At 37.3% G+C, this 24,824-nt stretch overlaps 1 protein-coding gene across 1 annotated transcript in view; it reads right to left on the reverse strand.

Moving 5' to 3' along the window:
* The window catches only part of LOC127439179 (prolyl 3-hydroxylase 2-like), a 70,834-nt gene that overhangs the window by 15,106 nt on the left and 30,904 nt on the right, over positions 1-24,824 (reverse strand). The window contains exons 2-4 of the mRNA XM_051695310.1: positions 10,130-10,282; positions 9,466-9,655; positions 2,458-2,589 (exon numbers count right to left, since the gene is read on the reverse strand). Coding sequence (XP_051551270.1) covers positions 2,458-2,589; positions 9,466-9,655; positions 10,130-10,282 — 475 coding nt within the window. The remainder of the gene's footprint in view (positions 1-2,457; positions 2,590-9,465; positions 9,656-10,129; positions 10,283-24,824) is intronic.

Here is a 24,824-nt window from a genome sequence, read left to right on the forward strand (position 1 = left end):
CACATACACATACGTAGTGCAATCTAATACAAATCTGTTATCTGTTATGTACAGTATAAATACAAATCTGTTATGTGCAGTGCAAATGTTTTTTTTTTCCCCAGAGGAATGAAATGGCAGAAGAGGTTGGATGTGTTGGATAAATATAAAAAAAGACTAAACTGTGTATTGCACATAGTTATTGCTCAATGGGGCAATTTAACTGTTCATGAGATGGATAGCCTGAGGGAAAAAACTGTTCCTGTGCCTGACAGTTCTGGTGCTCAGAGCTCTGAAGCGTCGGCCAGAAGGCAACAGTTCAAAAAGGTAGTGGGCAGGGTGAGTGGGGTCCAGAGTGATTTTTCCAGCCTTTTTCCTCACTCTGGAAGTGTATAGTTCTTGAAAGGGGGGCAGGGGGCAACCAATAATCCTCTCAGCAGTCCGAATTGTCCTTTGTAGTCTTCTGATGTCTGATTTCATAGCTGAACCAAACCAGACAGTTATAGAAGTGCAGAAGACAGACTCAATGACTGCTGAGTAGAACTGTATTAGCAGCACCTGTGGCAGGTTGAATTTCCTCAACTGGTGAAGGAAGTACAACCTCTGCTGGGCCTTTTTCACAATGGAGTCAATGTGGGTCTCCCACTTCAGGTCCTGTGAGATGGTAGTGCCCGGGAACCTGAATGACTCCACTGCTGCCACAGTGCTGTTTAGAATGGTGAGGGGGGGTCAGTGTTGGGGTGTTCCTCCTAAAGTCCACAATCATCGCCACCGTTTTGAGTGTTTTCAGCTCAAGGTTGTTTTGACTGCACCAGACAGCCAGCTGTTCAACCTCCCTTCTGTATGCAGACTCATCATCATCTCGGATGAGGCCGATGACAGTGGTGTCATCTGCAAACTTCAGGAGCTTGACAGAGGGGTCCTTGGCGATGCAGTCATTGGTGTAGAGGGAGAAGAGTAGTGGGGAGAGCACACATCCCTGGGGGGCACCAGTGCTGATTGTACAGGTGCTGGAAGTGAGTTCCCCCTGTCTCACAAGCTGCTGCCTGTCCGTCAGAAAGCTGGTAATCCACTGACAGATAGACATGGGAACAGAGAGTTGGTGTAATTTATTCTGGAGTATAGCTGGGATGATGGTGTTGAAAGCTGAACTGAAGTCCACAAAAAGGATTCTTGCATATGTCCCTGGTCTGTCCAGATGTTGCAGGATATGATGCAATCCCATGTTGACTGCATCATCCACAGACCTGTTAGCTTGATAAGCAAATTGAAGGGGATCTAGAAAGGGTCCAGTGATGTTCTTCAAGTGGGCCAACACCAGTCTCTCAAATGATTTCATGACCACAGACGTCAGGGTGACAGGTCTGTAGTCATTAAGTCCTGTGATTTTTGGTTTCTTTGGGACAGGAATAATGATTGAGCGTTTGAAGCAGCATGGGACTTCACACTGCTCCAGTGATCTATTGAAGATCTGTGTGAAGATGGGGGCCAGCTGGTTAGCACAGGATCGAAGACACGCAGGTGAAACGCCATCTGGACCTGAAGCTTTCCTCGTCGTTTGTTTCCGAAAGACGAGGCTCACATCATCTTCACAGATCTTAAGTGCAGGTTGAGTAGCAGGAGGGGGGAGGAGGGGGGTTGCAGGAGGTGTTGGTGTTTGTGTGAAGTGAAGGTCAGAGTGGGTGTGGGGTGTGAGATTGGGCCTTTCAAATCTGCAGTAGCGTTTGATGCGATATACACACTCACCAGAATAAACGAGGAAAACTCCCACACCGGGTAGAAAGGCTTACAGTTAATAAAGAGTGCTTCCAAATTAGGACAGCACATCCTCTTTAACGTTGTTACATCTGTACACCAACTTTCACTGATGTAAAAACATGTTCCACCGCCTCTCGTTTTCTCTGTTAACTCCGCGATGCGATCTGCTCTGAACAGCTGGAAGCCCGGCAGATGTAACGCACTGTCCGGAATGGCTTCACTCAGCCAGATTTCTGTGAAGCACAAGGCAGCAGAGGTTGAAAGTCCTTGTTTGTGTGGGTGAGGAGATGTAGTTCATCCGTTTTGTTAGGAAGAGAGCGGAAATTCGCAAGATGAATGCTCGGCAGCGTTGTTCAAAAGCCGTGCCGACGGAGTTCGATCAGTGCACCGGCTCGTCTTCCTTGCCTGCCTATCCTGAACAACAAAGCCGCGCCTCCAACTAAAATGTCTAGCAAAACGTCTGAATATTCAAAAACCAGGAAAAGACTGTCTGGTATAAGCTGTCGAATGTTCAGCAGTTCGTCTCTGGTAAAACTGACTGGAAAAAGATTACTAAACACAGGACAAACAAACAAAAACAACAAAACAATAGGAGCGCTCCACACCGAGGCGGCCATCCGCAGCGCCATCATGATGTTATAATGTTCAAGAACTTTTGGAAATATTCAAGTCAGTTTTGACATGAACACTTTCTAGCACAAGACATGTATGTAGGTTTACCTTGGAAATAGGAAAACTGCAAGTAGTCATAATGCAGGGGCAAGTAGTTTTCCATGGGTGACAGGCGTCCGGGGCGGGTGGCCAAGTCTCTGACACACTCATGCTTGCAGTGAAGAACCTGTGTGTAATGATCTGAAAAACACAGTTCAATATGAATTAGACAAAACATCTAATTCTTGAGGGCATTGAAAGCAAAGAACAAGACGTTGCATAAAGCAGAATGTCTTTCAAGCAAATCATACAACTTGACAAAATGTGATATTGTTCATCAGGCTTGTACTGTCAAATTGGCATGATTTCCATCCGGTTTGTTTTCAACATCAATGTTAGTGACATTTTAAAGGGGTGTTGTTTGGCATAACATGAAACAGTAACAACTGGAATATGATTAAAGACACTTTTGAGAAATAATTGTATTTATTATTTAATAATATATACTTCACAATATTATTAATGATATATTAAATAATATCAGTTCTTATTTATTATTATAATTTCATTATATAAATGATTGCAATTGTTATAATTAATTCAATTATTAACACTTCATAATATTAAATAATATAAGTATTAAATAATATAGGTTCTTTACTTACTTTTTTATAATTTAATTATATACCTTGCTTATAATTAAAATTATTCAAATGTATTATTAATAGTACATACTGTATTACTAATTGTATTATATTTATATATAATATGTATATTTAATATTATTGATTATATATTAAATAATATAGGTTATTTCTTTATTTGTTATTATAATTAAAAAAATATTTTATTGTAATCATTATAAATAATTCCATTTATCATTTATAATATATATTTCGTAACATTATAAATTATATAATATTACATAAGTAATTTGCAAATATTTGCATCTGAATATAATTTAATTATATACGCTAAATAGTTTGTTTATTGTAATTTATATAAATTCAATTTATTATTATTAATAATAATATTTTGTATTAATCTTTATTAAAATACATGTAATAATTAATATAATATTTGTAATATTACGAAATATGTAACAAATGATATAGGCTCTTTACTTATTAATTCATTATTAGAATGTAATTATAACAATTGCTTATGTTTATTGTATCAATATAAACAATTAAATGTATTATTAATATTATATATTTTGTAATATTATCAATGATATAATATTAATAGTTTTTTTTTACTTATTATAATTTAATTATATATATTTATTATAAATAATTTATTAGTGTGCAAGAATATGCATTTATTTTATTAATAATTTATTAATGATAAAGCAAATCTGTTTAAAAAAAATAGATTTTATTCTATACAACTATTTGCTTTGTAAATATTGAATTATTTTTGTTCTGATGGTTTAATAACATCATGCACACTGTAATTACAGTTGAGCATCAATGCAAACCAACTGCTCGAGATGAAATATAGAACATGTTTAATCTCTTCTCCCAGACACCCAGTATGAAAGTGAGTTCATCTAATTGGGCTCAAATCAAAGATGGTCTTCTCAAACCAGCTGAGGTGCTGGTGTATTTCATGTGGCAAAGCCCAAGGCTGAATACTAAATTAGAGAGCCGAGAAGAGGCAGGGCAGAGCTCACCCTCTTTAAAGGGCATGTTGACCTTTCATGACGGGGTAGATGGGTAGCAGGCAGATTCCTCCCACATGAAAGTTAGGCTAGATTAACAAATAAAAAAGACAAGCAAATGCTTCTTTCAAAAAAGAGCTGTGAAAGGCATATTATAGGATGGACAGGATGATTGTAGAATTTCTGAGTTAGTCTGTTCACATATTTACAAAAGCATTTAACTAACTGTGGACTTCTTTTGTAAAGAAAGATAATCTAGAAACCATCGAAGCCCGGCCCTTTTGCTGTAACTGGACTGTTTAAGTCCTGCGTTACACTGGCTAATTTCTAATTTTCTAAAATAATTGATGAAATTGATGAAATCTTTACAAATATAAATAGTGTTACACATTATCTTTTGTGCGTGCTGTCAATTAGAAGGAAGCTTTCCTGCAAATGCATTCTCAAGTTGACATTACACTAAACTGGTCTCCTACTGTCAGTTGTCTCTTTCAAGTCTGCTACTGTCATGGCAAAGCAACCTGTTGAAGAGAATCATGCTTAGCAAGTTAGTTAGTATATTAGTATTATTTATTTTTATATTTTAACCTTTATACTGTGCAAAGTTTTAGACATGTTATGTTATGTTGTCTGTTGAGGATGTTTTCAAAAAATGCCATGAATACTTTTTTATTTATCAATTAACTTCATACAAAGTGCAGTTAAAAAACTAAAAAACTAAATGAATATTTGGTGAGACCACACTATGCCTTTAAAACAGCTCTAATTCTCAATGGTGCACTTGCGCACGGTTGTTAGCAGATAGGATGTTCCAAGCTTCTTGGAGAACTTGCCACAGTTCTACTATCTATTTAGGCTGACTCATTTGCTTCCGTCTCTTCATGTAATCCCAGGCTGACTCAATGATGTTGAGAACCGGGCTCTGTGGGGGCCAAACCATCATTTTATTCTTCTTCTATTCAATTCTATCTGCAAAGGGAATGTTTGGGATTTATTATTTATAAATGTATATTTCCCATCGACACACTAATAGCAGAAGATATAAAATAACCATCTTAAGACAAATGTTTTTGTGAAACATCTAATGTGCTTAAGACTTTCGCACAGTACTGTTAAAGCTGAAGTATGGAACTTTTTTAGTGTTAAAATACTTTCTTCTATCCCACAGAGACAACTATAAGTAAGCCATTCATAGGTTAATTTTCTCGAAAACTGTAAATACTTTGTCTCTTTGGAACTATAGATAAATACATATATAAATAAACATATAAATTCCTGATTGTTTTGAGCGACCCGCTTAGACCTGCCCAAACAATGTTACTCAACCAATGGCATGAGCTGGGGGTGGAATCATCTGATTGTTTGAACAACTGCAGACAAGGGACGCAAGTGTCGCAGGAATGACATACTTCAGCTTTAACGTGTTTTTAGCTACATGAATAACAACACAACCGGTTTGATGGCATAGACAGTTGAAGTTAACTCTATCGCCCCCTTGAGTACTGAGGTTTATTGCCACCACAGTAATGTACAAATGGGACTGTGAACTTGCAATGCGTTAGCCAAGTCTTCATGTCTTCATTTGCATACTTGCGCAAAGTATGTGTTGGGCATTCGACAGTCAGTTTTATTGAAGTCAGGGAACAAAGACACGTGTTTGTGACCAGCATGAAAGAACACTGAATTACATGAATAAGAGGACAAACAATAAAAACCAACAATCATCTCACAGTAATGAAAACATTACAAGCGCAAAACAAAACACACACACTCAAATCCATGCATGTGCATGCACACCATCATTCACACAATAGCTCACTAAGCAAACAGAAAATGTCAGTGACATCATTTGGAACACTTTCTAGGAATGAGACATGTCATCAAGCACAATATCCCCTAAAGCTCATTTCAAAAACACTGACAAGTCCCACAGAGAACAAGTCCTCTCACGATTGGCCATAAACATCAACTCTTCCATGTTTATGTCACATTTCAAACATTTGGGCCATAGATGGCTGTTAATCACACAACAGTTTTAACAGCCTTCGTTAATCAACTTGAAGCAATCATTCATCATTAAAAACCACACAGCTAAATGATCTGCAAGCCAGGTGTTAGGTGGACATTATGACATAAGTGATGGTGAAATATGGCTCCACGTGTGAGAGATATGGGCCCAATTTTATTTTTTTCATTTGATTAAAGAACATTGCTCAACAAGTCTGTCAGAGACAACATCTAAGCTCAAGACGACAGGTGACATCATTACATTATTTTGTATGAACTTTTTAATGTGGCTTAACTTGTTACATACTATAAACTATAACAGAGGAATCGTGATTAACATTGGTGTAGCAGAAGGTCATATTTGGATTTTTGCCATAGCATATAATATTACGTTTATAGAGAATCTCCAGCGGTTTACTTAACAGAGAGCAGCGATCTAACAGAATAGCTGGCCAAAAATCCCCTTACTGAACAAAACAATGCACAAAATCAGATGAGAAGAGTATATAGAAAGTTAACAACGTTGGCAAATTTCATAATTTACCGAGATCAGCTACAGAAGACATTCGGTGTTTGTCTCAAGCGTGACTGACTGAATTCAGTGCCCTGGCTAGTTAGCTGGCTGGTCAGTGTCTGAGCACACTGTTGCTCCGTCCACTGTCGCTTTTGCTTATGTCCCTCTTTTGGTCACTGTATTCTCTTAATTTTTTTTTTTTTTTTTGGTCAATTTGTTAATGATTTGGTCAGTTGTACGATTAAAGCCGGCATGCATAATTTCTTGACGTATCTCCTCGTAGACTTCTTCCTTCGCGATCTCTCGTTTATTATGGATATCCGTAGAAGACCATATTGCAAGTAGAGTGCTCGTTTCATCAGCGTTTTCTGAATGCTTTTAATGTCTGCATTTTTATGTTTTCTTTTTATTTTTTTTAATTGCTGATATAGATTAAATAAGTACTCCTTGCTGCAGAAGGAAGCTATCCAAACTGTTTTTGTTTCTGAAAATTCTACCTGGTGACAACACATTATCCTGCCCTCCGATGTAATTGGTTCCTTTGCAGAGACCAGCAAGCTTTTGGGGCCAGTACGGAACCAACTTTCCCGCCCTGGAACTGCCTTTTCTGTGGTGGAAAAACCATATCAGTGGAAAAGGGCTATTTTTAAGCTGACTTGGTTCCAAAAGTATTTTTCCCCATTAATTTTTTCCATGGGGGATTTCATAAAATCCTTTATAAAAGAGTTGTAAGCCATGAACCAAACCAGCAAGCCCTCAGTGATTCGTACTCTTACAAACTTTGATTTGAAGCAAAATATTTGAACATCTGACAAGGTACAAGACTGTGTACTTAACCTCTTTCATGAAGGCATGAACTAAAATCCCATGAAGCATTGCGAATGATGTAATCAAATTAAAAACTATGGAAAATATGAAACTACTGATTTGATGTTGTTAATTTTAAGTATGTGCTGCTACATTCTGGATCATTTTCAGGGGCCTAATTGCACATGCAGGGAGGCCTGTAATTAGAGTGTTACAGTAGTTATGACAAGTGACTGAACAAGAAGTTGTGTGGTATGTTCAGAGAGGAAGGGTCTTATTTTCCTGATATTGTAGAGTGTAAATCTACATGATCATGCTGTCTTTGAGATGTGGTCTGTGAAATTGAGTTGGTTATCGATGGCTACCCCTAGATTTCTGACTGTTTTGGAAGGCGTTACTGTAGTTGAATATATAAGTAGTTTAAATATATAAGTAGTTTAAAAAATTTTATCTTTTTTTTTTGTAATTAACATTATTGATTCATATGCACATGATAGTAAAAAACTCAACACATATATAAAGAATCAACATTTTACATTTAAACCCCCCTAATACAATCCCACCCTGACCCCAACGAACACCCATATGGTCCCACACACACACAATCCAAATATATATATATAAATAAAATAATAATAAGCATACATGATTAAACTAAACTACACTCTCCACATCCCCTCCCTGAGAGTCCCCCAAAAAAACTAAATATTTGCCCCATTTTTTAACAAATAAGTCCCTAAACCCCAGCCTTCTACTTACCGCTTCCTCAAATGCAGCTACCCTCCCCATTTCCACACACCACTCCGAAAAATAGGGTGCTCCACTTGACTTCCAACCCCTTAAAATTACTTGCCTGTCAATCATGAGACTAGTCATAACCCAATTTTTAATGTGATTAACCCCTAAATTCATGACCGCCCCATCACCCAAAATACAGAGTCTGGGACAAAGCAAAACCTGAATGTTCAAAACATCACACAAATAACTCTGAACCCTCAACCAAAACTCCTGGATCTTAACACACCCCCAAAAGACATGGGTAGTGTCTCCAACTTCTGATTGGCATCGCCAGCAGGTGGGGGTGTCTTTAAGACCAAGCCTATATAATCTAGAGGGGGTCCAATAAAACTTGCATCTCTAGATACAGACTTGACATTTTTCAGAATCTTCCACACTCCATCCACCAATACCAAATTCAAATCTTTTTCCCATACTCCAAGGCTCCATCCCCCAGACTCTGAATTAGCAGGGAGTAATACACTGATGCTTCATGACCCTTTCCAAAAGCAGCAATCACCTCTCCCAAAGCACCTGGGGGTGTGTGCTACTCCCAAAAACAGTACAGAGCATGTGGCGCAGCTGTACTATATACTTATAGAACTGAGATCTGGGAATCCCAAAATGATGAAACAAATTCTCAAAAGATCTCAACACTCCACTCTCATACAGGTCGCCGAGTGTAGTAACCCCCCTCACAATCCACTCTGACAAATTTTTATCTTTTTAAATTAAGGCTAGATAGACTGAGATCAGCCTGATGACTTGCTAAACAATAGTCTGCTTTTGTGCAGGAATATAATGCAGACAAAACACAGCTAAATGTTTTGCATGTTAACCAGACATAAGCCTGCTCTCTCTGTGTAGTTTCACAGTCTGGAGACAAAATGAGCTGCTTCTGTATTTATAAATAATTAAATAGTGTCTCTTGGATGCACCTGGATTTCGATTTGAGCCAAAATAGCTTTTCAAGTTATACGTTTCATGTACAAAGCATTGCATTTGTTGTTGTACTGTCACATTGTATATACAGTGTTAGACACAACAATAACACTGTACTTAAGAGTTTAGAAAAATTACTTCACATGGACTATTCGGCAAGGACAACAAATCTTACGTTGAGTACAGAGAAGGGGAAAATCTTTATTCCTGGAAATACAAATAGCTCTAGAAACAAGAGAACCACTATAATCACAATAGAATGTCCCCAGGAGCCACTCGGGACCGGAAAATTCACGGACCCTTCTTAGGAACGCACATAATAGCTCTACCGTATTAAGTGGAAGTGCATTTACAAATGCGTCTGTACCTGAGATCAGCTCGTAGAGGCTGTATTTGTACAAGACATGGTCCGGCTTCTCAAAATGCTGTGGCCCTTCACACAGGGCCCGGCACTCCACATCAGCCCGGTAGTACTCGGTGAGAGCCTCCTCAAAGAAAGTCATGGCCTCTCCGTAGTTGCTTTTGTCATAGAGCTTCACCCCAGCAAAGAAGGCTCTCTGTAAACACAAAGATGAATCCACTTAAAGATAATGAAGAAATGAATGCTCAGTGGCGAATGGAGCTGTTCTGTTTATATTCCTAAAACAACAGCGGAAAACAGAAGGGAGGTTTTTGTAAATTTTCTAGCTCTCATGGCAGCAGTAAATCGTTAAATTATGAAGAAAAGCATTAACTGGACACATACACAGATGCACAGTGTAGTCAAGCATACTTTTGACATTATAAAAAGCTGGTTCATGTGCCTGGATCGGAGCAGTGGAACAAGTTGTACAGTAACAGTAAAGTATGAGAGATCGTGTTAAGTCTGCTGCTTCCTTCATAATCTAGTAATCAGAACCGGCCTGCAAGATGGAGAATTGCATCGTACAAAAGACATTCAGCATTTCTTTTAATAAATACTGTAAACAACTCAGTGGGCACAATTAATTCTTAGTGAATTTCAAGCAGTGCTGCGGTCGACAGTCACTTACCTGATGTGGTCGGGCTTCCCGGTCAACAAAGTGCTCCTCTTTTACGCCCTGCAGGGCTTTGTTCTCCTCCAAGTCCTCGCCCATATCCACATGCTCAGGGTTGGCTTGAAAATACGTATGAGCAGCAGACGCAGCTTTGTCAAATTTCCCAAGCTGTTTTGGAGACAGAAAAGAAACATTACAAAAGATGACTCACACTCGCAGTGTTAATGTTAACAGTTTTTTTTATTTTTTTTATGAAAAATGTACTTTAAATGTAATAAATATGTCACTATGTCATATTCATTCCATTTTACTCTGACCAAAATAACATATCATTTCACTCAATTGTTTTGTTTGTTTGGTGAAAACCTGGGTCAAACTACAATAGACAACATTTTCAAATAATTTTGCATTTTTTAAACATTTATTAATTTAACATGAATCAAACATATAGGCCTAAAATATTTCTAAAAGGTTCTATTGATGTTCATTAATTAATGCATAAGGTATCATGAACTAACAATGAACAATATGCTTTTACAGCATTTATTAATCTTGGTGAAGACTAATTTATAAATATACTACTATTCATTATTAGTTCATGTTAGTTCAAACTGCATTAACTAATGTTAACTTCTTCAACATTTAATATAAAACATTTATTAGAATTTAAAAACATTTACATTAACTACGATTAATAAACAATGACGGTATTGTTCCTTGTAAGTTCACGTTGACTATTGTGTTAACTAATGTTAATCTAGACAACCTTATTGTAAAATGTTACCGATTTAACAACCTTAATACAATATGAAACCTACAGCTGTTGAAATCATAGCATAAAATGAGTATACTTAAGTAATTGCTACTTTAAATTTTTATTTCCTTTTTATCATTAGTTACTAGTGAATTAATAACAAATCAACTGCAGATTCTAGCTACAGCATGTAACATTCACCTGTGTATTTGCTTCTGTGCTGATGCAATTCATAATATAAAGTTTATGATATAATGTCATTTAATTGACAAGATTAAAACTGGTGTCACACCACAATGTTTCAGTGTGTAGGTCATGACAAAATACCTGCAAAATACACCAGCTAAAGACTCAAAAAAATATAACAAATTATGCGTTGGACAATGGTGCAAATCGAGAGGTTCAGTATGTCATTTGTCTCTCTAGTTTTCTTCGAAGGACAGCACTTGGCAGCTCAGTGATAGTAACTGAAAACTGGCTTGAAGTATGACATCACAAGCTAATCAGGAATAACTTCAAGATGAACAGAAGTTCTAAGTGGTGAGTCATTGGAAGTAGCAAAATGCATCTCACAAAGTCGACATTCTCAATTAATTAACAAATGGAGATAAATGTGCTTTCCATTAAAACATTTTAACATATTAAAATTATTACAAGTGTTTCTTGATTTAACTTTTGGCCTCTGGAAGGGTTTAAAAAATTGAACAAATAAACTGAGGTCTGTTTGAATTGTAAATATAATGAATCCAGCATATTCTGCTCAGTACTGGAGAAAGACGTCAAAAGTTCACGGAAGCCATCGGCTGTTATTTTTCAGCCTTTATGAATTGCAGACCTCAAATCTGTTTTGCAGATCTTGAATTAAGTGTCTTTAATCCTTCTTAGAACAATATATTGTAAAGATAAAACTTTTTTGTGTTGTAAGCTAAATGACTCATGCATTGCACAATGATGATAACATTAATGATGATTTGCAGAAAAAATAAAATGCATTGGCAAGTATCATCTAGATCTCCTGGAGTCTATCGCTACAATCACAAAATACATCAGAAGAACATCAGCTTTTTCCAGCTCAAAAAGATCTAGATTTCTCCTTTTGCACACTGTAACACAGCTTTATCTTTTAACAAATGTACAGTTCACAAGGCCCGGGATCTTCATTTTATATGTTGCATTCAAACCTGTTGCATGAAGGTAAGTAAATAATTATATAATTTGCATTTTTGGGTAAACTACTGCATTAAAGTTCTGAAAGTCCATTAAAAACCTCAGTAAAACACTCTGTATTTTCCTTAAGTATACAAACATACAATCCACATTTCACAGAGGAAAGGATGATATTGAATCAACCACTTTTTTCATTTATATATATATATATATATATATATATATATATATATATATATATATATATATATTTTGTTTTATTTATTTATTTATTTATTTATTTTTGGTGACCAAGATTTAGGGATTTTATCTGTTAGGGAATGAGACAGGGAGGCTAAAGGCTTAGGTGGATATGCTTGGTTACCTCTGAAAGGCCAAAGAGCAAGCTGGCGTCGACTGCATTCCTGTGCTCTTTCTACCTCCCCCTAATCCAATAACACTCACATTGCCTCGTGCCCTGACTGCAAATGGATTGCAAAGACCCTGACTGGATATAGCTGGCCCAGGGTCAGTTTGTGAGCGTTTCGAGCCAGTTGATGGAGCTGTCACCCATTGGGGTCTTGTTGCATTGCCACATCTTTAACATGTTATTATACCTTGCAAACGTAAAAAAAAAAAAGAAAAAAAATTGGGTGATGTATTGATCACGGAGTGTTTTTAAATGCATGATGTTACACCAATTACAACTTGTAAGGTCATGTAATAGTCTTAAATGGCGTTCTTTTATTGGGTAAGATCATAAGCAAAAACCAATCTGCATACGAAGGTTTTTGGCCATTACACCTATTTCGCATTGCATGTGAACAACTTTACCAGTGTTCTTACCGGTTTATCCAATTTCACGCATGCCTGTTTATGTTTAGACATGATAAGCAGAGAATAATTCAATGATTTCAAATCTCACTTAAGCACAGGTTTATTATGTTGTCTGATTTTTTTTAAATAAGAAAATTACTTAACCGGCTAACATAGATGAGGTTCGTGTATCCCATCCAAAAGCTGACCTGTTATAAATCAGGTAAGATTACAGGAGCCGAGGCCAACCCGATCTCATGAAAAGTCGTACATAATTTACGAGTTGGCTATTTCGTATGGTCTTGCACAATGTTGTTTGCATACACTCGTACAACTTCATCATGTGCAAATGCCCGGATGTCTAATGTGGAAGTAAGCGTGAGTTCCGCTCACGAGGCGTTAAGGACATACTTATTAATATTATGCCCTCACCCCAATGCCTTATCTAAACTTAACCGATCAGTAGAGTGTGTAAACATGATAAGAAGCTGTTGTGTGTGACAGAAGAAAGTAATTGTCATGTATTAGATGGAAACGATGTCCAGCGATGTCATTGGCTATAGTGAAAGTCGTAGAAATTCAAACAAGTGCAGTCGCACGATATCATACGAATTAGCCAAATTTAGAAAAGTGTGGGTTGGCCGAGGCCAACAAGTGACTTTGCACTTTCTTGACAATTTCTGACTGAGATGTCCAGTCACCTGGAGTGTTTAGCACATATGCATTACATAGCTTATCAAAAAACTCCTCATGCCCTGACAAATCCTATAAACTACACAAAACAGTGACCAAAGGGTTTAGAAGAGATGACTTATGATAGAAACAAAAGCACAAACACAGCTGAGAATTAGCACAGCTCTGCCCAATGTCTGTTCACATTCATACATCTTGCAGAACACAGCTGTTCCTTAATTTATTTACAAAAACACAATAATTCAGAGCCTTCAAAACTAAACCATTAAAATATTTGTTACTCACAAGCTTTTGAAGTTTTAATGTAAAACCGCTTCCTCACACAATGGTGGTGACAAAAATCTTTGTAATGTTTGACAGTGCCGAAACGCTGGTGGAAAATGGCATGAAGCACATGGCTGTTTCCCAGTTTCTCAAAATTTCTTAGTACATAATCACGAAAAACATTCGGAAAATTATTGTTTCGTATTTGAGACTGAATATTTGGATATTCAATGAGGAAAAAATGTAGTGCAGGTTGGAAATGGTTTGTTTTGTGAAAAGTGTCAGAACTGAAAAGATACGTTTTCTTTGTGATGCTTCATTTACTTTGCAAGGTGTCATTGCAACTTCAACAGATGTTTGAATAGCTGACACATTCATTTCACACACACACACACACACAAATCAACAGAGTCTACATTACCAGACATTCTCACTAAACCAGTTAAATTAACATTTTTAATATGTTTAATATTAACAGTTTTACCAGATTATCAAAGGATTCACAAGAACCCCTGCAAATCACAAACTAACAACGAAATTAAATCAAGTTAAACGAACCAGCAGTTTGTTCCTAATTACAATACCAGACTTCAACTAATAATTCTGCCTTTCTGGGTAAATATATTCCAGAGAGAGCACCTGTGGCCCTCGAAACTGCTCTTTAATTTACACATAGGCACAGTTTTTCTCCCTGCTTCTCCAGCCAAAATGCACAGACCATTTACTCACTGGCTGTAAAAAAGAAAAACATCCCTTGATGTGGGTTACAGTTGAAGCAAAGCCAAAAATCCCATTTACACATGTTTATTTCAGATGTAGGCAAAGAATGTCAACTGCACACCGATGAGACTGTAGATGCTGTTAGACAGGTATCGAGTACATACGCTTTTGCATTTGAACTTGAAAAGAGAGGTAGTGAGGCAAAAAGAGATGCTATGTTCGTCATGGAATACAAGTATACTGCTTACTGTGCGGTATACACTCAATAATGCCTAACATTTTTTTCAATAGTATGTAAAACAGTATTACTGTACGAATTGATAAACGTTTCAAAATGCTACACTGATGTCACATGACCTTATCACATGCATGTTTAATTGCCGTAAGCAGCGTCCAGTCTTCATCTTGCAAACAAAACTGGTTGTTTTGCATTTATAATCCAATTTTGTGCAAAGACAACTCAGGTTTTGGAAGTCTGATCACTTATTTAGTCAAGGAAAAGATGGCAGATGATATTACTTTCAATTTATTTGTCAGAAATGTTAAGCACAGTGCAGTCTACTAAATTCAAATGGATTTTGTGGGAGAACATGTACACTGTAACATTTACTGAACTCTAACCAAGGGTACAAAACTAAATAGAAGAATTTATTTTAAGTAAATGTAATCATAGGACATCCTTTATAAATACTGGTATTATTGGGTTATGGACCAAAGAAATAAAGCTGACAGCTTGTGTACATATGTAGCTAACCAAATTGTTTTTATTTGTATTAATAAATAAGTGTTAGCTTGTCCAGGGCCGTAGCAAGGAATTCTGGGCCCCGTGAATATATATTGCTCTGGGCCTCTTACCTATTAAAATAATACAGTTTTGAATTTGTTGAAGGCCCCCCTGGACCTTTGGGCCGCTAGAATTGTTACCCCCTTTCACCCTACTAGCTACAGCTCTGAGCTTGTCTGGCAAGGTTTAAACAAAATCATAGGTCATTTTATTTATTTATTTTTTTACATTTAAACAAATGGTAAGCTAACAACAAATATTCAATATTCACTCTTGAATCGTTAACTGATAAACTGTGTGTTGACCACAACAGTGATATGGACAGCAAGCTGAAACTGCCTTTTTCCTGGTTTCAATCAACACTACGCAATAGTGAAGCCACAGGAATTTATTCAAATGCACTAAAACTCCCTTTGGTGGGATGTATCAAATGTAATTGCCAGTGTGTTTACAAGAGGGGTCGATTTAGTCAATGGAGTATGAAACTAATCAGAACTGTGTTGCTTTTTTATTAAAGATAAATTAACAAAGGCACATATAATCATCATTCACAATTTCCATCATTTTATAGTTTAGTAAACATAATCTGAACAGGGAACAGTGGTTTTATATCGAAAAAGCCGGTCCAGTTTTACAAACTGAAATCCCAGTCTAAACATTTGTTTGAAATAAGTAAAGCTATTTTAAACAGAACATTTAACCACGTCCCCACTGGTAAACTGCAAAGGAAACAGTGGAAAACACACAAACAACGTGTCTTAAAGGATTTAAGATTCAACATGATTTTTCAGACTTACAAAAATCATCAAGAAAAGTATAGGAAACTGCAGTATTTCTTGTTATTTTGTTATTAAGTTTATAATATACAGATTCTGTTCACTCTGGAGGCCTGATCCTCATTCCCAATGAAACAAACATTAGTGCTTCTGTTTTAGGAAAAAATACTTTAAAGTGAAGAGAAATAGTTACAGTGCCTCTCTTCACTCTCCATACAGACTGATCTCACAGTGAAATTGGACACAGCGGGTTGACTTTTCTTTAGCTAAAATCAGTCTGTGCTTACCGGAATGTGAAACATGGTAAGTGCAGTTTGGCTTATTTTCCGGTTGAAATGTCCACGGAGGGGCGCCAAAGTTGTGACGCGAGTTGTTTTCAGCTGTTCAGGATGTAATACAGCGAAGAAGAATGCATATTTTGTAAATTGAACCCCCCAACCAAAACCCCACACCTAAACCTAACCAACAGTGGAGTAAAAATGTAATGTTAAAGGGAAAATGCAACCTCAGAACTGATTATGCAAACGTGGTTACTTTCTGGTTTCAACGGGGAATTCAAACCCAGGTCTCCCACACTGCTGACCCAGTGCGCTTCTGGTTGTGCCACAAGGGGAAGGTAAACACATTGGAGCCGATGCAAAAAAGTCTGATAGGAGATGGCACTTGTCAGTAATTTGGCATAATGTGGCCCATCTTAGGGTACTACAAATCTCGGAAACAACATGCCAACTTCCCGTGTGTTCACTTAATAATGTGGCTTAATAATGCAAGGCAGTTTTGTGTTTATTTTCTTCAAACATTCTGGTTAGCGTTTTATTTCTAAACCACAAACCCAAAGTATTAACTTCTGCAATAAATTTTGCCCAAACTGCTTTACAGACTTAACAGAAAATAGATAATTTCAGCTTTTAAATTTGGTTTCTATAAACTTTATATTTTGTAAGAAATTTAACAAAAAACTTTTAATGTCACTGAATGTCATGGCAAACTATGTTGTGATTTGCATTCTTTGTTACATGCATTTGTACAGCTGGGAACTGATACAGATTTGATTAGATTCCACTTCACAAGCTCTTTATTTAATTTTGATTTGATTCAATTCTGCTTTATTGGGATATATTTCAGTTATAATGTCCATTTTGCTTACATATGAAAGGAATTCTCTCTCAGCTATGCTGTAAATTATACAGGGAAACTTCATATTTGTTACACGAAAATCTTAATTTTAAAAATGAAAAACAGGGCCCAAACAATGCAGTTCAACTGCAATATATTTAATTATAAAAAAATACAAAATAAAATAAATGTAAAATTCAAATTAAAAGATCAAACTTTTGATTTTAAGAAACAATATCAGGATCGTTCAAATAAAGACTGAATAGAAAAATAGATATTTTTACCTATCCATTTGCATGCTAAATTGTGATTGGCAAATACTTCGTTTATAATCATCTTTACACAGCACAGCTGTTTATTCTTATATCAATGGTTGTACCATATGAACTCAGCAAAAAGAAACGTCCCTTTTTCAGGACACTGTATTTTAAATATAATTTTGTAAAAATACAAATAACTTTACAGATCTTTATTGTAAAGTGTTTAAACAATGTTTTCCATGCTTGTTCAATGAACCATAAACAATTAATGAACATGCACCTGTGGAACTGTCATTAAGACACTAACAGCTCAAAGATGGTAGGCAACCATCACAGTTATAAAAACTTAGGACACTAAAGAGTCCTTTCTACTGACTCTGAAAAACACCAAAAGAAAGATGCCCAGGGTCCCTGCTCATCTGCATGAACGTGCCTTAGGCATGCTGAATGGAGGCATGAGGACTGCAGATGTGGCCAGGGCAATAAATTGCAATGTCCGTACTGCGAGACGCCTTAAACAGCGCTACAGGGAGACAGGAAGGACAGCTGATTGTCCGCGTAGTGGCAGACCACGTGTAACAACACCTGCACAGGATCAGAACATCCGAATATCACACCAGCGGGACAGGTACAGGATGACAACAACAACTGCCCGAGTTACACCAGGAACGCAGAATCACTCCATCAGTGCTCAGACTGTCCACAATATGCTGAGAGAGGCTGGACTGAGGGCTTGTAGGCCTGTTGTAAGGCAGGTCCTTACCTGACATCACTGGCAACAACGTCGCCTATGGGCACAAACCCACCTTCGCTGGACCAGACAGGACTGGCAAAAAGTGCTCTTCACTGACGAGTCACGGTTTTGTGTCACCAGGGGTGATGGTCAGAGTCGTGTTTATTGTCGAAGGAATGAGCATTACACCGAGGCCTGTACTCTGGAGCGGGATCGATTTGGATGTGGAGGGTCCTTCATGGTCTGGCGCGGTGTGTCACATCATCATCGGACTGAGCTTGTTGTCATTGCATGCAATGTTAACACTGTGTGTTACAGGGAAGACATCCTCCTCCCTCATGTGGTACCCTTCCTACAGGCTCATCCTGACATGACCCTCCAGAATGACAATACCACCATCTATACTGCTCGTTCTGTGCATGATTTCCTGCAAGACAGGGATGTCAGTGTCCTGCCATGGCCAGCGAAGAGCCCGGATCTCAATCCCATTGAGCACGTCTGGGACCTGTTGGATCGGAGGGTGAGGGCTAGGGCCATTCCCCCCAGAAATGTCTGGGAACTTGCAAGTGCCTTGGTGAAAGAGTGGGGTAACATCTAACAGCAAGAACGGGCAAATCTGGTGCAGTCCATGAGGAGGAGATGCACTGCAGTACTTAATGCAGCTGGTGGCCACACCAGATACTGACTGTTACTTTTGATTTTGACCCTTTGTTCAGGGACACATTATTCAATTTCTGTTAGTCACATGTCTGTGAAACTTGTTCAGTTTATGTCTTAGTTCTTGAATCTTTTTATGTTCATACAAATATTTACACATGTTAAGTCTGCTGAAAATAAAAGCAGTTGAAAGTGAGAGGACGTTTCTTTTTTTGTACCGTATCTGGACTTTACTGTAATTGGGCCTGTGGAATTTTTTTTTCTATTTATTGCGGTCTTCATTTGAACAATCCCGATATTGATTCTTAAAATCCTAAGATTGATCTTTTAATGTTTGTAAAGTTTACATCGCTTTTGGTTGTGTTGGTTTTTATGTCTGTTAAATAAATAGCAATTGAACTGTACAGTTTGTGCCTTGTTGTTTTTTATTTTTTTATTAATATTTTCATTCTTAATTTTAAATGACATGAGAGAAACAGCAAAAAAGATCTTTGACTAAGAAGACAAATCCTCTTTCTTTAGGCGAATACAACCAATTTATCTCAAGAAATTGTCGACCTGTCTTTTTCCACCTTAATCAAACAAGAAAGCTGTGGGGCACAAAGGACACATGGGGCAAATGCTTCATAAAAATATCCTGGGCTTGTGGGAATCCTGTGGGTGATGTCATCCATCTGGGCTTGGCTTCCTCACACCTCTATTGATGCTGATGTGGTAAACACACTAACTCTTTTCTCTTTGCCCGTGCCACACCCTCTCCGCACACATGATGGTTTAATAAGGTAATGTCTGAGGAATGTCTTTAAAGCCACATGGAACATGTAGGCCCTTTCATTAAAGTAAGCACGTGAAGACATAGCTGGAAAAATCACTAAGTTAAAACAGGTCTACAATAATCCCGCTACTGTATACCATCAGGCCAAAACTACCACTGAATGGAAGCTGATGGGGTCTGCTTCTCAGATGGGTTCTTTGGTCGGTTTCTGCTTAGATAATGTGTTCAGTGTTTTAGTCGAATTGTTGGTACATAATTGAAGGTGAAAATTTCAACCGAAAGGTCAACACTTTGTTCGACAAATGATACCTCTGTTACATCTGGAAAAGGACCTTCAGACAATTTCGTATTAAGCTCTTTCTGATTCAACACCTGTCACTTCATGTCCCTTCTTTTTTAACTTACGGCCTTTTTGCCATTTTATAGGCATGAGGTGGAATCAATAGAAAGTAAATGACTCAATCTGGATTTGAACTCAGTTCACCTATATGAATGTCACAGCACAAAATGTTGGAGCCTTTACACAACCCACCATGTGATGTTTTTGACTTCATTTTCCTTATTAAAGGAATAGTTCAACCACAAATGCTGTCAGTTAATAACTGTGGCCTGTCTTCCTCTAAGAGTTGTGTCCCACCCTGAAAACGGATTTCAAAAATGTAGGATTGCAGGTGACTTGTTGATATATGAGGTAAGCGCAAATTCAGACATCCTTTTTATCGTTGTGTGTGTGGGGGGGGCGTTCTCTGGTTACAAAGTTGACCAATCACAGCTGCTGTGGTCTGCGTAGACATGACGTGTGGTTACCTTTTTGGAGAGATGCATGACAGGCTATGGTGTAAGTTTGACGCAGACGTTTAAATCACCCTTTAGGGTTGGGTTAAACATTCTCTGACCAATCAGGTAGTGGTTTCCTGATGAAAGTTACTAAAATGTCCAATCAGGTATTGCTTTATTCATTAATATAAATAACCCCTGCCATCATTTGTTTTGGAAATTCGCAGCCTGAAAGTCGAATCCTCCATTGGGCCGCATTCAAATATAGTTTTTGTCCGCATTCAGATTTGGTTCGTTTCTTGCCTAATTCGGGACATCTGTACACAAAAAATGCGCTTCTATTATTATTCTATTCACATGCACTAGACAGATGTATTTTGCTGTTGTGTCACATGGCATTTACAGTATACAGTTGTGCTCAAAAGTTTGCATACCCTTGGGGAATTGGTAATATATGTACCATTTTTAAAGAAAACATAAGTGAGCAGGCAAAACACATTTCTTTTATTTCTTATGGGATTCATTTTCAACCGTAGGTTATAACAGAATGGCACAATCATAAAACAAAACATGGCAACAAAGAAAAAAATTAAATGACCCCTGTTCAAAAGTCTGCATACCTTTAGTTCTTAATACTGTGTATCACCCCCTTTAGCATCAATGACAGCGTGCAGTCTTATAGTTGTCTATGAGGCCCCAAATTCTTGCAGGTGGTATAGCTGCCCATTCGTCTTGGCAAAATGCCCCCAGGTCATGCAAAGTCTTTGGTCGTCTTGCATGAACCGCACGTTTGAGATCTCCGCAGAGTTGCACGATGATATTAAGGTCAGGAGACTGTGATGGCCACTCCAGAACCTTCACCATTTTCTGCTGTAACCACTGGAGGGTCAACTTGGCCTTGTGCTTAGGGTCATTGTCGTGCTGGAAAGTCCAAGAGCGTCCCATGCGCAGATTTCATGCAGAAGAATGCAAATTGTCTGCCAGTATTTTCTGATAACATGCTGCAATCATCTTGCCATCAATTTTCACAAGATTCCCCGTGCCTTTAGAGCTCACACACCCCCAAAACATCAGTGAGCCATCACCATGCTTCACAGTGGGGATGGTATTCTTTTCACTATAGGCCTTGTTGACCCCTCTCCAAACACAGCGCTTATGGCTGTGACCATAAAGCTCTATTTTGGTCTCGTCACTCCAAATTACAGTGTGCCAGAAGCTGTGAGGCGTGTCAAGGTGTTGTCGGGCATATTGTAACTGGGCTTTTTTGTGGCATTGTCACAGTAAAGGCTTCTTTCTGGCAACTCAACCATGCAGCTAATTTTTGTTCAAGTATCGTCGTATTGTGCTCCTTGAAACAACCACACCGTCTTTTTCCAGAGCAGCCTGTATTTCTCCTGAGGTTACCTGTGGGTTTTTCTTTGTATCCCGAACAATTCTTCTGGCAGTTGTGCCAGACCTTGGTCAGACTGATCTCTGATTTTGGCTTGGTATCAAGAGATCCCCGAATTTTCCACTTCTTAATAAGTGATTGAACAGTACTGACTGGCATTTTCAAGGCTTTGGATATCTTTTTATATCCTTTTCCATCTAATAAAGTTCCATTACTTTGTTACGCAGGTCTTTCGACAGTTCTTTTCTGCTCCCCATGGCTCAGTATCTAGCCTGCTCAGTGCATCCATGTGAGAGCTAACAAACTCATTGACTATTTATACACAGGCACTAATTGCAATTTAAAAAGCCACAGGTGTGGGAAATTAAACTTTAATTGCCATTTAAACCTGTGTGTGTCACCTTGTGTGTCTGTAACAAGGCCAAACATTCAAGGGTATGTAAACTTTTGATCAGGGCCATTTGGGTGATTTCTGTTATCACTATGATTTAAAAAGGAGCCAAACAACTTTGTGATAATAAATGGCTTCATATGATCACTATCCTTAAATAAAATATTTATTTATTTATTTATTTTTTTTTGCATGATCAGTTATATTTTCAAAATCAATGCCAAAATTTCACAATTTCTGCCAGGGTATGCAAACTTTTGAGCACAACTGTATACGTGTACAGTACATGCACTCCTTGGACATTCTCCAAAAGTCTGAAAAGTTTCTTCTGTGAACTATTCCTTTAGTACTTAATTAAAAGAGCTCATTGCTCACTTTTTAACAAAATCGCTCAACCTTTCTCTGCCTATTGCAACAGCAAACAGGTTTTGTGCTAAGGAAAGGCGCAATACATCTACGACTGGAAAGCTCTTGACACGTCCCCTCTTGAGAAAGATGCTGCTTTCTCACAATCACTCAATCACTCTTTCTCTCCAGCTTTCCCTTGATTTAAAAAAATCTGTGGTTTCCAAACGCATAAAGGGCCCTTTCTGTACAGTTTAAAATCTTGATTAATATGTGTGTTTAATAATCCTCACCATCTCTTTCTTTTCCAGCACCTTGTCTTTCATTTCACTCAGTGGGACGTCTTGGCCTGGAGCTGAGGGGTGAGTCAGCCCTCCCTCCACATCCTTCACATTCCTGCAGGACTCTTGGCCTGAGAGAGGGCAGGCCCCTCGGATTAGTGCGTCTCAAGCCCTGGACTCACGCTGGCCTCATAATGACCAGATCCCCCACAGGAAAGCTGGGAACATTTGGTCAAAACCTTCAGAATATCTCTCTTATTCAAATTAGAGGCTGATTTGAATGCAAATTTATCCTCCTTTACAGTAAAATGTGTTTTTCACAAGCCGAATATGTTCCAAGTAGCAAAGTTTTATTAAATATATAGGTGTTTCTTCAGCTTCGGGCACTTAAAGCCCTGTGAATTTCTAGAAAGTAAAAAAATTTGATTTGTTTTGAAAAGTTGTTTTGACACATCTCAATGAAAGTTTAATTTGTCCAAAATGTACTTGCATTACCAGAGCTTTGTATAATTTTTTTTCAGTGTCAATTGCAGCACATCTTAAATTCTGTATTGTGTTAACTAGAATTCTGTGATGGAAATGACAGTGATGGAAATGGCATTTGTAATGTTTTTGAGATATAATGGCTGATTCCTTTGTCTTGTTAAGGCTTACTTCACAGCTAACATTTTTTGGATCCTAAATACACACAATTAAATAATATTTTCAGACTTGTGCATAATTTGGCAAAATTACAGCTTGACTGGAAATAATTTAGAACAAAAATATTCTGCTCACAAGTGATATTTACCTTGATTTTTATTTGTTTTAGTCAAACATCACTTGACTCATATTTCTTCTAAAGCATGCTCTTCACTGACACTTTTCTTGACTTGGTTAACAAATACACTAACTTAAAAAAATAAAATAAAAAGGTTTATCAGGGACAAAATAGTTAGATGTGGTGGAAATGATGCCACAACTGCTAGACAGTCATCATTTAAAAACAAAAACAAAAAATTATAGAAATAATTTTTACAAATGAAATTATATATATATATATATATATATATATATATATATATATATATATGTGTGTGTGTGTGTGTGTGTGTGTGTGTGTGTGTGTGTGTTTATTTAACTCTCTGTTTAGATTATCTTAGTTTTAAACATGTAATAATTTGTATTTTAAAACAGATATTCATAGCTAACTGTACTTAAAAATCTGGGTCTGGAACAAGACAAAAACAATGTAAATGTATGCACAAATTTATACATAAAAGTCATTTGAAAAGTCAGTTTTAATATGACCTTCATATAATAAAAAAAAATAATAATAATTTGTTTTAATAAAAATGAACTCCAGGGACATGACATTGCACAAAGCTGAAGAAAAACCCATATACAGTAGTGTCCAAAAGTCTGAGATCACTAGTAAAAAAAATTCTATTTTGCATTTTTCTAAGTTTTTTTAATTAAATTATCAGCATAACAATTTCAGTGAAAGGTGAATTGAAAAATTAGCATGCATTTCCAATTGTATTGGCATTTGGTATGTCCGCCTTTTGCTTTAATGACAACATGCACTCAAGCTGGTATGGACTCCACAAGTTGTGCAAAACCTGATAATCATGTCATCCAGAATCATTTGAGAATGTTCCAATCTTGCATGCTTTAATGGAAGCAAGGAAATCTGATCTTTAGTACAAAGAGTTAAAATGATCAATCTGACAAATTTGCTTATATTTGATTAATGACAAAGAAATAGTGGAGAGGTTTCTGTTTATTTACAGGTTTTAATGGGATTTCAAGTTTTTAATGTTGTCTCAGAATTTTGGACTCCACTGTACATTACAAAGCATGATGAAATCAGATGGATGTGTATGGATGAGTTTCTCTAGAGGTCCATCAACCATCAGAATGAGGAAAAAATGTGATTTCAGTGATTTCGACCATGGCATGATTGTTGGTGCCAGATGGGCTGGTTTGAGTATTTCTGTAACTGCTAATCTCCAGGGATTTTCAAGCACAACAGTCTCTAGAATTTACTCAG

Source organism: Myxocyprinus asiaticus, chromosome 50, assembly GCF_019703515.2.
Source record: "Myxocyprinus asiaticus isolate MX2 ecotype Aquarium Trade chromosome 50, UBuf_Myxa_2, whole genome shotgun sequence".
NCBI classification, from domain to species: domain Eukaryota; kingdom Metazoa; phylum Chordata; class Actinopteri; order Cypriniformes; family Catostomidae; genus Myxocyprinus; species Myxocyprinus asiaticus.